This window comes from Diceros bicornis, chromosome 10 (genome assembly GCF_020826845.1).
Source record: "Diceros bicornis minor isolate mBicDic1 chromosome 10, mDicBic1.mat.cur, whole genome shotgun sequence".
NCBI lineage: Eukaryota > Metazoa > Chordata > Mammalia > Perissodactyla > Rhinocerotidae > Diceros > Diceros bicornis.
Window position 1 is genome coordinate 33648024 of NC_080749.1, and position 13841 is coordinate 33661864.

A 13841-nucleotide genomic window follows, 5' to 3' on the forward strand; every position below is an offset into this window, starting at 1 on the left:
GACTACCAAAATTCAGCCAACATTAAATAGATAAATTTGAATAGCCCTATAACTATTAAGAAAATTAGATTTGTAATTTAAAATCTCCCAAAAAAGAAATTACCAGGCCCAGATGATTTCACTGGAGAATTCTATCCAATTTTTAAAGAAGAATTAACACCAATTCTACACAATCTCTTCCAGAAAATAGAAGAGAAGAGAACATTTTTCAGTTCATTTTATGAATCTAAAATTATTTGAATCCAAAACCAGACAAAGACAGTATAGAAAAAACCCTACAATCACAAACATCCTTAATAAAATATTATAAAATAGAATTCAGCAATATATAAAAATAATCATGCACAAAGTGGGGCTTATTCCAGGGATGCAAGCCCCATTCAATATTTGAAAATCAATGTAATCCACAATATTAAAGATGAAAAATCATATGTTCTTATCAACTGATTCACAAAAAGCATTTGGCAAAATTCAACACCATTCCTGATTAAAAACTCTCAGCAAAATAGGAATAGAGAAGAACTTCCTCAACTTTATAGATAACAATGAAAAACCTATACCTAACATCATACTTAATAGTGAAAAACTGAATGCTTTCCTTTTAAGTTAGAGAACCAGGCAAGGATTTCACTTTGGCCACTCAAAGCCAATGTAGTGCTGAAAGTTCTACCCAGTGCAATAAAACAAGAAAAGGAAATAAAAGGCATACAGACTGGAAACAAAGAAATAAAACTGCCCTTTATTACAGATGACATGATTTTCTATATAGAAAATCCCAACAAATCTACAAAAAACTCCTAAAACTAATAAGTTCAGCAAGGTCACAAGATATTAAGATAAACTCACAAAACTCAATTGTATTTATATATATATTATCAATTAACCTGGTCCCTGAAGTTAAAATATAATACCATTTATAATTGTTCAGAAAAATTAAATACTTATAAGTAAATCTAACAAAACATGTACAGGACTTATATGCTGAAAACTACAAATGCTAATAAAAGAAATCAGAGAAAACCTAATAATTGGAGAGATTTACCATGTTCATGAATTGAAAGACTCAATGTAGTAAAGATGTCAGTTCTCTCCAAATTGATATACAGGTTTAACACAATGCCTGTCAAAGTCTCAGCAAGATTGTTTGTAGATATAGACAAGATTATTGTACAATTCATATGGAAAGGTGAGAAACTAGAATAGCCGAAACAATTTTGAAAAAAGAGGAATAAAGTGAGAGGAATCAGTCTGCTCTTTTCCAAGATTTATCATATGGCTACAGGAGACAAGACTGGTATTAGCAAAGAGATAGAAACATAAATCAGTGGTACAGAATAGAGAACTCAAAAAGAGATCCTCAAAAATATGCCCGATTTATTTTTGACAAGGACACAAACGCAATCCAACGAGGACAGATAGCCTTTTCAACAAATGGTGCTAGAGTAATTGGACATCCAGGGGAAAAAAATGAACCTTGACCTAAGTCTTATGCCTTTTTCAAAAGTTAACTCAAAATGAATCAGCCTTCAATGTTGCATACAAAACTATGTAAGATTTAGAAAACAACAGGAGAAAATCTTTGGAATCTAGGGCTAAACCAAGAGTTCTTAGGCTTGATATAAAAAGCACAATGCATAAAAGGAAAAACTGATAAATTGGACTTAATCAAAATTAATAACTTTCATGCTGCATAAGACCTTGTTGAGAAAATGAAAACACGAACTACAAACTGAGAGACAATATTTGCAAATCACATATCTGACAAAGGCCTCATATCTAAAATATATAAAAAATTCTCAAAACTGAACAGTAAAAAAAAAAAAAAAGGAAAAGGGCAAAAAAACAAACATACTTCACCAAAGAAGATAAATTGATGGCAAATAAGTACATGAAAAGATATTCACCATCGTTAGCCATTAGAAAAATGCAAATTAAAAACATGAGATGTCACTATACATCTATCAGAATGGCTAAAATAAGAAATAGCAACACCAGCAACACCACCAAATGTTGGTAAGAATTAGGAAAAACCAGATTACTGATACATTGCTGGTGGGAGTGTGAAATGATACAGCTACTCTGGAAAACAGCATGACGATTTCTTAAACAACCAAAGATGCCACTACCATATAACCCAGTAATTCCAATTCTGAGCATTTATCCCAGAGAAATGAAAACATGTTCACACAAAAACCTCTATACAAATGTTGATAGCAGCTTTATTAATAATATTTCCAACCTAGATATCCTTTCAGTGGGTGAATGATTAAACCAGCTATGGTAGCTGGTATGAATGATTAAACCAGCTCCATACCATGGAATACTCCTCAGCAGTAAAAATTTACAAACTGTTGATGCACATAACAACCTGGATAACTCGCAGGTGAATTAGGCTGAGTGAAAATGAGCAATCCCAAAAGTTTACATACTATATGATTCCATTTATATAACATCCTTGACATGACAAAATTATAGAAATGGTGCACAGATTAATGGTTATCTTAAGGGTTAAGGAGGGAGTGGGGGCGGGAGGGAAGAGGATGTGAGCATAAAATGTCAATATCCTGATTGTGATATTGTACTAGAGTTTTGCAATATGTTACCATTTGGGGAAGCTGGGTAAAGGATACATGGGATTTTTCTGTCTTATTTCTTACAAATGCATGTGAATCTATAATTTTCTCAAGATAAAAATTTTAATTAAAAAACAAACAAAATCAACTAGTAAAAGATATATGCCAATTGTGCCAAGGTTGAGCAACCCTGATCTAGAAGGAAATACAAATTAGGAAGCTAAGAAGGGCCGTGAACCTTGTTGGGAGGAAAATCAAAGAAGGTTTCACAGAATTTATCACATTTGGATTGAGCCTTGAAGAATATCAAGTTTCTAGGAGCAGAAGATAGGAAAAAATTTTTTGTTGTAAAGAATGGTCAGAAGTTGTGACATGGTGTCTCAAGGTGTCTAGTAGGCAATGATGAGGTAGTCTGGGACCTAGATCAAGGAGAACCTTGAGTAATAATAAGTGCTGAGTTTCAAATGCCAAGCTTTGAGTTATAAATGTTATTGATGCTTCCAGCAGGGAAGCACTGTTACTCCCATTCTCTTGACAAACAGCTTCAGGGGCAGAGAGAAAACAACGGATCACCTATTGGCCACTCTGGTAGGACAAATAAACCTAGCAGTATGCAGTTCCGTGTTATTCATGCTTTCATAGACAGTGAGTGAGTGGCATCATCTGACTTTGGTTTCAGTCATCTATCTGGTGGTTGTGGGCACCTGCATTAGAAAGCAGAGAGGTCAGAGACAAAGAAGACAGGACATGATGAGGTCCTGCAGTGAGGAAATGGAAAATGGAAGAGAAAAGATTAGATGGATAATGGAGACATTTCAGAGGACTTGGAGACACTCAGCTTGGGAAGAGAAGTCTCAGCTGATTCTGAAGTTTCTAGTTGAAGACGGAGGTGCCACATCTCAGATATCCCTTCCTGAGATAGAAACACAGGAAGATAAACAGATGGGAGGGAGAGGGAGGTAATGTGATTGGTTTGAGACACATGAGGTATCCTCAGGGTGCTGCTGGCAATGTCCAGGAGACCGTTGGAAATTGGGTTCTGTAGTTCAGCAGAGAGAATCAGACTGAAGATATTTCATTGGAGGTTGGATGAGGTCACTTGAGTGAAAAGAGGTTCAAGAACAGAACATGGGAGAATATCGACATTCAGGTTAGGGAAAGTGTTGAAGAGAAGAGACCAGAGATACAGAAGACGAAATTCTGAAGTCCAGGGTGGAGAATCCCACAGAGAAGGTTATATGTAGTAGAGCCCAGAGCTGCAAAGGAATCTTGCAGGATCAGACATCAGAAGGGCATCGAATGGACACTTAGGCAAACAGTCATTGCAGAGGATGACCTGGAAGGAGCATGGCAGGATGTGAAGGGCTGAGCGCACAGTAAGGAATCAGACAGACAGTGTGCTGGCAGTTGCCACTAGTCTTTTATTTTTCAATATAATTTGTAATCTTATGATTAAAGTTATTTTCCTTCCATTAATTTTCTTGCACCTGGTAAATTGTTCTTTAGCATCATTTTAATCATTGTAAGTGTTTGTAAAGAAACCAAAACTAGTGGAACCACAGAGAATAACTGAGTGTCGAGAAAGCCTTTTTCAGAGAGTTGGTCATTTTTAATTCAAATCATTTTATGTATATTTTGTTTAAATATAGTTTCTGTTATTGGAAAATGAATATTGGTGGGTAAATGGAAATTTACAGCTTTGAACCTTTTTTTGATTTCAGAACTAGGTTATGATATTTCTGTGTGTGTGTGTGTGTGAATTTCATGAAAATTATATTTTGTATTTTCCAATAGTCAATTAAACTCTCTTAGTTCTGATTTTAGTTGAATGCCTGTGAATCTCATAGTAAAAGACTTTTGTTTCACAACCTCTGGGAATACCATGCAGTTGCAGAATATGAGATTTTAGAGGCCGAAGCTAACCTGGTAGAAATTCAAATCCATCTTTTATCTTTTAGATAAAAGCCTTTGAAATCCTTTTAGTGTGAAGTTATCAGCAGGCTTGATTCTCATATAACCTCATTAACCCAAGGATTATTCAAAATGCGTGGAGAGCAAGGCTCTGTGGCTGAAACTCAGGTTTATCAATTCTACAGTCCAGTGATAAGCCACCTGTGGTCCACCTCGTTCTGCCTGCTTGCCCCCACCCCCTTGGAGATCACAATACAAATTCAAGGCTCTCATGAGTTGTGCACTAAAGAAACCTGTTCAGCTTTGTTTGAGCATTTTCAAAACTTATTTAACCACAGAACCTTTTTCCACATTAACATTTCATAACTCACCTAGGAGCTTTGTAAGATGAGAAGTGGAATGGATCCTTTTAAGGGATTGATGCTTCAGATCTGAGGTCTCTACTGCTGGAAGTAATGGGGTATGCTCAATATATCTTTGTTTATGGATTGGACTTTGTGAAGTGTAAGAAAAAATTCTTATCCAGCCTCATCAGTGATCGCCCTTCTCCCCCTAGAGTGGCAAGAATTGACTTATTAGGTACTGGATTTATGCCTATTTTCCTAAAAACAAGGTTCATAGTTGTCTCTACTTTCATTCAATGGAATAAGCTTCCAATTAATAAATTAAAAGAGTTTGTTATGGACATAAAACTACGAACACAAAGTAGTTGTATCAAGTTCAGCAATTGTTATTTTAAGGCTTACTTAAAACAAGAGAATTCAATACTTGGGGGACAAACCTAATTTCCAAAACTGAAACCATGTAATGATTTACTTATTCCATAAACGTATGATCTTATCTGCTTAGATTTACATTTGGAGCAATAAAGCCTCGGGCAGCTGCTCCTGGTTGTCTGCATCAAGAGGAGACAGGAGATAAGGACATTCCTGTTTTTATTGCTTTCTTGAGCATCTGAAGTTGGGAGGGGGGTGGAAATGGTGTACCTATCATGGCCATAAACGTCTGAGTCTGATACTAAAGAAGTAAACCATTCCTCTACAGAGATGTGGTAAATATCTCCAGGCACTAACCTCCATTTGTTAAAACCTGCCAAAGGCTTAAAAAAGTAAAAAAATCAGAGGAGAGCTGCCACCTCCTCTTCATCAGAAAAACAATCACTCCAATTTTAAAGTATTTTAGAGCTTTTGGAGAATCGTTGCCAGGTGCAAAACTTTCAACTTTTCTTGTGAGCTCATAGGGTGACCTTACTTACCCCACTCCCAAAGAGCTCTCTAGGATCCTGAGTGAGCTAAGGACTGCCTTGTTCTGACCCCAACTGACAAAATTCTGGTCGGAGTGTAGTGTAGAGACAGCATTTGGGAGAGGGAATTGACACAGACTCAGCCCAGGTACACCCACCAGTAGTGCAACCACGGAAAAGTCGCTGCCTTTAGCAAGACTCAGTCGGAGGCCACTCAGGTTCCTGTCAGGTGGGGGGGTGTCTAGGAAGATTATTAAAACTCCTGAATTTTCATGACTCCCTAGATACGTCGATGTGGTCTGTATTAGCCCAGTCTCGGAGCCTAAAATTCTTAAGCCTTTTTCTTTGGACGTTAGTACTTTGGTTAAAAGCTGCCAAAATTATGACAGAATCTGGTGGGGGGAGTTTTTATTGCCTAATAAATAATATCATAGAAGGTCATAATTCCATATTAGCTGCTAAATATCCAGAATCTATAAAGCATACAAAATTGAGTCCAAGATATGGATGAAAAACAGCTCGGTGACATTTCTTAAGAATTATTCATTTTCTTTTTCAATCTGAAAGTGGAACAGGAACATTCTCCTAAATCCCAAGCTTAGAAAGCTGAACACCACCTTGAGGCCTTAAAGAATTACATTGACAATGCCATTTTTCTTTAGCCTTTAAGTTACAAATAAAAAAATTCTCTGTGGAATTTTGAAAGAAAACTCACCCTTTCAGATTCCTAAGACTTATATGGACCCTAGAAACTCACATCCTGATCTTCATCTGCCATCCTAGAAAGACACTGAAATCATGCTCGGGAGAGATGATGCTCCTCAATTTTGGAACACATTCATTATTGGGTTATTTTTCTTCTGTAATGAATTCTAGGAACCAGCTATGCTCATTGACAAGAAGTTCTTTCTTTTGGCTAAAGTCATTTTCTCCAGATAAAATGAATCGATTTTTAATTGTTCTGCCCTTACTTGGGAATAGCTGTTTCCAACACACACACACACACACACACACACACACACACACACTAGCCTCTGCTATAGTCTTTTATCTCCTTGAAGGTCATTGTTACCTGCCTAATGTGAGGAGAGAGGGAGAACCCCCTCTGCCCTTTCCCTTAAGGTTCTTATGGCTGGCCAAATAATCAACAAGACAGGTTAGCAGGAGAAAATAATACCAAGTTTAATAATATGTATACATGGGAGAAACTCAGAAATGAGCAACTCGTCTCTCTGTCTAAGCTGCTTGCTTAAATATTGTAGCTAAAGGCGAGAAAGCTTTTGGGGGTGGGTAGTGGTCTGGGACTTCAGAGGGCAAGAAGACAATTCTTTTCAGGGTCATCTATAGATAATGTGGTCAGGGAGAGATAGAGTTTTTTGATAAAAGGGGCTTGGTGCCCCTCCCATTGTAACATTTATTTTACATTATCATTACAGCCATCATGATAGAAGATCTGTTCCAAGAAGGAGCCACCATGTCAAATTCTTTAGGCAGTTAGTGGGGGAGGTCAAATGTCCCTCAGAAAAAACAATCAAGGTAAAGAGATATATTTCAGGGTGGCCAAATCTTGATCTCCCACGCTAACTTCTTTTCTTTTAACCCTGTGTTCTTCCAACTTTGTCACCTCCTCACCTGAAAATTGCTAGGACTCTCACATACTAAGTTATCCCTCCAAACCTCTCCTCCCCTAAACATAAAAATCAATACAGTGGCAAAATATGTTGAAAGGCAAAAAGAGTGATACCACTGTATCTTGGTTTATGGGGATTAGGACAGGGAGAGAGACCAATGTTCTACAGAGGCCCTCCTCCTGCCATGGTGAAGTGGATCTCTCCAAGGATATCTTTGGGATTGAACATGAACTCAACACAGTGTACATCCCGTGTGCTGTTTTGATCTTTTCAGCACTGTGATGTTGACACTCCTGTTGTTTCCCCTTCAGGCAGATTGGGCTAACATTTCCCATCTCAATTGAAATATTTTATCTGTTGACAGAGACCAGATACTGCTACACTCAGCACACAATGGAAGTCACAGGAAACAGCATCTCTGTCACCAAACGCTGCGTTCCACTGGAAGATTGCTTGTCCACTGGCTGCAGAGACTCCGAGCATGAAGGCCACAAGGTCTGGGCAACAAAGCAAGTGACCAGTACAACATAGTCAGCCTTCCTCCGCTTCTGACGCCTGCCAGTGCTCATGAGCAAATTCTTACTCCCCCATGTAGGCTGGCTTTTGACTGTCTTTATACCATTATGAGAAGATGCTTCCTTTCCTGTTTACTCTAAAAGAATAAAAATTTATAGCAGGGCATAGGACAACTATTATAAATTATGTAAACACAACACCAAGAAGGTATTGAAAATTATAATAAGCTCTTTCCTCACTCAGAAGAAAGTAATAGATCTACCAGAAGGAAGAGGAGCAAGGGACCAGTTATGTTCTCATGGTAAAGCATTGCAGATGTACCAACAATTCATTCAGCGGGGGATGGCCGTGGCAATTTAGCTTTGATAACTGTCGGTAAAGTGAAGCTCGTGTCTTTATTGGGATGCTGACTTGGGGAAGGTGTCTCTTGGCTCCTGAGTCATTTGAGTAGGTGAGGAGAGTACCATCTCCTTGTGGGTTTGCTTCCCTTAAACTCCATCTGGTGCCTGTATAGAAGCACTCAGTGTAAACGGAACTTCGGGGGCAGCCTTGAAGAAGAATATAAAGAAGCAGAGAAAGGGGGGATCTTGTTAAAATGCAGATTCTAATTCCTAAGTGGGGTGAGGTTTGAGGTTCTGCATTTCTAATGAGCTCCCAGTTGATGCAGAAGCTGCCGATCTGTACTTCATGTAGCCACCGCCTAAAATAATATCTGTCAATAATCCTTTGTGTTTCTGTCTTTCTTGTGATCCATGAATAAAACAGTATAGAGTAAGAGTAATTGCTCTAATGAAAACCCTTCAAACTTTAACTCGTCCACAAGAACGGAGATAATTTTGCAGATAGTTCTAATGACAGTAAATATTTAAGTTTAAATTAGCTGGGTTGTTGCCATTTCGCTTTCTGTATGAAAACTTGGCAAGTGAAAGTTTATCCTCTTAACAGCTTCCTCGAGTAGTTGGAAAGAGCCTCTTTGAAGAAAGGTAGGGTATTATAATCCTCATTTCACAGATGGAATAGCTGAGACCTAGAAAGGTTGGAAAACTGTATTAACCACATGGTGGGATGTCAAAAGCAGAACCCGTGTCCCTTGAAGCTTAGTCCAGGGGGGTCTCATTTTGACCACATTGCTTCCAGATGAAATTCCATCCCACCTGCTTAAATACAGGGTTGGTGTCACTTTTGTAGAACAGGTACTTCTCATTTGAGTCTTGCTGTGAGGGAGACAGTTCCTTCAGAAGTTCCTGCCTCCTTCCAAGACTTGCCAGCTGCTCATCACCTTTTTTTTTCTTCCTTTCTTTCAGGTCTGCACTTCCTGTTGTGAAGGAAATATCTGTAACTTGCCGCTCCCCCGAAATGAAACTGAAGCCACATTTGCCACAACGTCACCCATAAATCAGACAAATGGGCACCCACACTGCATGTCAGTGATAGTGTCCTGCTTGTGGGTGTGGTTGGGACTCACATTATAGCAGCTCAAAGGCGTCATGTGTAGTAGTGATCCCTGGGGATCTCGATGGTCCATAGTCATGCATGAGTCATTGGCCTGCCAATAGTTACACATGTGAAATCACACCACTCACAGATGTCTTCACAGCCAAGCATTTCCACTTGTCATGAGGAACAAGCATTGCTTCAGTGTAGTCATTTCAAGTCCAAGACCTCATCGCAGCCAACCTGCCCCTAAAACAGACTCTGAGTTGTATACCACAAACCTTTGTTTTCACTCTGGGAAATAGTTCTGCATTTATTGAGCTCTGGGGCTCTTAATTTGGAATACATGCATGAGCCACAGGAGGTCCTGGGACCCTCTGAGATGTTAGGCGATATGTTACATGGATATGCGTAGATTTGTGTTTTTCAAGAGAAAGGTAACGGACCACTGGTTTAAATATAATCATGAATTCCTTTATAGCTTTAGAATTTTAAGATTTTGCTTCCAAAATGAATGGACTATTTCCTGAGATATTCTGAGTCCCTGAAAAAGTAGTAAACAATTGTCCAATTGAATTTTCCCAACATTCTTCTCACGGTAGTGGGTATCATATTCCCTCTGCTCTGTGTGGGACATAAAAAGGCAATCATAAAAGTTTGTTGTATGGGGGGGAGGGGTGGCCAGAGAAGGATTTTTCCCAACTTAATGGAGCTAGCATCCATAAACTAGCTGCTTATCTCTTCATATAGTTGGTGAGATTGGCCTTGATTTGGCACCTAACTGTGCTCCGTGAGATCCTGGATTTTACCTGGACCGGTGTGTGTCCAAAGAGTCCCAAAGCAGGCTGGGGTTATTTTCTTCAGTTGTGGGGTTCTTTTCAGGCATAGCTAATCTCGACAAATTGGGTTTCAGAATGAAAGGAAAGAGATGTGTGCAGGTTGATCCTAGTTCATTGTGAGGGCGCAGTAAGTAGCTTAGCCAGGTCTTCCATCTGCAATTCATACTGCCAAGAGCCCACCTGTTCCTCCTCTTTCAAATCCCCAGTGACTTTAGGGGGGAGATTCTGCGTTAGGTTGTCTCGAGATTGATAGGGAAAGAAGACATAATATCCTAGGATGAGAAGTAAGTGGACCAGTGGAGTGATGGTGAGACTAGTAAGGAGACCTAGCGGGAAGTTTTTATTCTTTTAGGTGATTGCTTTTGAAGTAGATAGTAGAATTTTCACCATCCTTCCTATATTTTGGGCACCCCAAGTTACAATTTTTTCTTCCTCCTTGTAAATCATTTATACAATATTTATTTTTGTATGGCGTAACTAAAATATATTGTAAAAAATTCTTTATTCTGAACAAAATGATCAAATTAGAATACTTATTTTTCAACAGTGGTAGAGCTTGTAATATATGTTTGTTGAAAGTTATCTGTAATACTTGCACCAGTGTTGGAAAAAGTTAACTTATGTTGTGAGCAAGACTAATGTGTTGGCCTCAAGGTTTTTGCTTATGGTTGCCTCAGTGGTGTTGTCCCAGCAGATTTCGGGGGGTGACCATCACTGCTGTGAGTTTCTCTGCAAGGTTATGGGGCATATTTGCATGAAATGTGATGGAGCCATTGCTGATAAAGAGGAGAATGTTGTCAGGGTCCATCTGCCCTGCACAGGAAAATGTCTCTGGCTCATAAAATGAGACCCCTTCAGGGATCAAATATGAACTGACAGTGGTAACTCTGCTACAAAATAATCTAAATTGCATCAAATGGCCTTAAATCAGAGTTTGGTAGGCTTATCAATATGTTGCTTATAATTGGAGTGGGGGAAGTAGTGAGAGAGAAAGCAAGACATTTATTAAGCACCTCCTATGTGCCAGGCACTCGGCTAAGCACTTTACGTAAGTTAGGTCATATAATCCCTGCAGGCACCCTATAAAGAATATCACTAGTATACAGATGAAGGTACTGAGGCTCTAAGAAGCTCGGTAAAATGAAGCCTTTTCCTTCCGATTTAGGTTATATAGGATGAGGTGAAGAGATAGGGAAGGTAGAATTACCACCTCTAGGAAAACTTCCAAGCCTGACCATGGGAATTTGTCCATCTTATCATGTGGAGTTTGTCTAGTCCTGCCTCTGCAGGATGCCGTTTTCATGTGTCCCCAGATGGTGTTTTTTCTTTGTGGGGTGAAGGTATGGCTTCCTCATTCATTCCTCTTGCTAAAAGAGGAGACAGGTTAATCCTACATCAAAAGATGCTATAAGACAATGAAAATTTGGTGTTGTACATATCTACAAGTACCGTTTTTGTGCATGGTCACTCTCCACTGACACCTTCCAAGTCCTGCATGTGATTTGACTAAGAGACAAAGTCCAAATGATGGTTCTTAATGAAAAAATAACTACTCTAAAGCCTCCCTGGCTGGTGTGCAGGGACCAGGTCTGCAATGGTGTGGACTCATCTGCCACCCAAGGGGTCACTGCACACTCCACGCAGATGTGGTATGTGCACCCCGTGTGCCTGTCAGAATGACTAGTGTTTCATTCTCTTGAAAGAAAGTGGTTTGTTCAGCATCCGCAGCCTCAAGGAGCCAAGGAAGGGCCATTCAGGTGGAAGGCCCAGTGCTGGTCTCTATCTGACTTTTCTACCACATTAAACTTTCCATTACATCCCACCATTGGTGACGTGGCTTGAAGTGCAAAGAGCCGCGATGTGTATATTAACCTATGTGCCACTTATTTATTTTTAGACTCCTCACAGCATCCATGTCAATATGGGATTAATGCCTAAATTTTGTAAATATTGTACATTTTGTAAATCAGTGAATAAAGATTTTAAGTGTATCTCACCAGCCTCCTCCCTGCAAATGCACATGTCAGTCAATGATTAAGGCATCCAGTTATGTCCAAAGCGCTAGGCTTAGCATCTCAGGAAACTTCCTTCCACAAGTTCACTTTCTAGTTGTACAGACAAGAAATATATGCATGAAAAGATACGAGACAGTTCACCCATGCCAAATGATTCATGGAGTCAGTAAGTGCTGCAGAAAATCAAAGAAGGAAAGTTTACTAGACATTTCAGTCAGGTATGCAGTTTTGCTAGAACATTTTCTTTGTTAAATCAGGAAATATAAAAAGATTATGTGTGTGTATATATCTGTATATCCAAATGCCACCCCATTAGCTCTTTATTTTTACATCTTATTCTATTCTTGGGGTGAGTTATGTTAGTGATGATACATTAGGAAGCATTTTCCCTTGATGGTTTCTCCTGCAACAGGAAACAAATATTTGAATAGTATAAATGTCATTTTCATCGATGCAATGAATCATCATTTCATTGCATAGATGAAATTGTGTTTTTCTTAGTAAAATGATAGACATTGAAAGTGACCTTGAAAAACTCCAGCTTGTTTGTGATTCCTGGTTATTTAATGCCCTATATTTTGAAATTTCCTATATTTTGAAACGAGAGGTTTTCTTTAGGATCTGGATCAGTGACATACTTGGTGCTCCTTAACGTGTCAAACATAATGAAGATCTAACCTCAGTGAATAGCTCTGTGTGGTTCACGTTTAATGTAGACAGTACTGTGGGTAGAATGTACTTTTAGAAAATCTGATCTTGAAAACATAGACTTACACAGTAACCCAATTTGGGGGTTTAAAAGGATCTTTCACTTTATAAAGGCACTTTATATCTCTTTTCTAAGACACTTATAGGATTTTATTTATAAACAACATTTAGGACATACCAGGTATGTAAAGCCAGATGTAGTACCTTGGATACATCATGGTAACTTTTATCTAAAATGCTTAAAGCGCTTTCACAAATGTTTTTAATAAATTACTTTTAATTTACCCACTAGGAGTGAAATATGTGAAAACTCCTTGAGCATCTGTTACTAATCCACATTGTAATTGGGAAAACTTGACATTAGAGAGTCAGCCATGTTTCTAAGCTTGCGTAGCAACTTGGGAGCAGGACTAAGGCACGACTATGAAGCATCATGGCTTCAGCCTGGAGTGTCTCCACTGGAATCTACTGGAAAACAGGTCTCTGATTTTTTTTAATATAATAATTATTAATATCTTTTGGTGTTACAAAACAAATGCAGATTTCCAAAATGTCTTTCAAATCAAGACTTCATTTTCAGCAGTTACTCTCTTTAGCTAGTTTTAAAATTACGGCTTTTCCCATTAGCAAATTACTATTGTCTTGCTATTACCTTTGGCAAATTTTAACTCCATGGTATTTGCTGTAATTGGATGGGGGAAAATCTCTATGTAGCTGTATTTTAAGCTCACTGGAAACCTAAAATCCAGAGGCTGAGAATTGCTTTCTGAGGGAGGCTCTTTGCTACTCTCCTAATAGTAACTTCTGATTCTTGTGTATGATTTTATTTTCAGAGCACTTTTATTTGCGTGGCTTCAGTTGATCAACATGTTGCCATTTACAGCTTTCACAACTAAAGCTTTGAAATGGTTAAGGGAGGTCCCACTGGTAGTTTATACTACAAGGACTTTGATTCCTGATCCAGGACTCTG

The 13841-nt window shown here is 38.6% G+C and overlaps 1 protein-coding gene across 5 annotated transcripts in view; it reads left to right on the top strand.

Annotated features, from left to right (window-relative positions):
- Nucleotides 1-12138, top strand: part of LYPD6 (LY6/PLAUR domain containing 6) — a 121430-nt gene extending 109292 nt beyond the window's left edge. For all 5 annotated transcript variants that reach the window (XM_058548940.1, XM_058548942.1, XM_058548941.1 and 2 more), the window contains 2 exons: nucleotides 7723-7853; nucleotides 9179-12138. In XM_058548940.1, coding sequence (XP_058404923.1) covers nucleotides 7723-7853; nucleotides 9179-9346 — 299 coding nt within the window. In that variant the 3' untranslated portion in view covers nucleotides 9347-12138. The remainder of the gene's footprint in view (nucleotides 1-7722; nucleotides 7854-9178) is intronic.
- Nucleotides 12139-13841: the final 1703 nt, after the last annotated feature.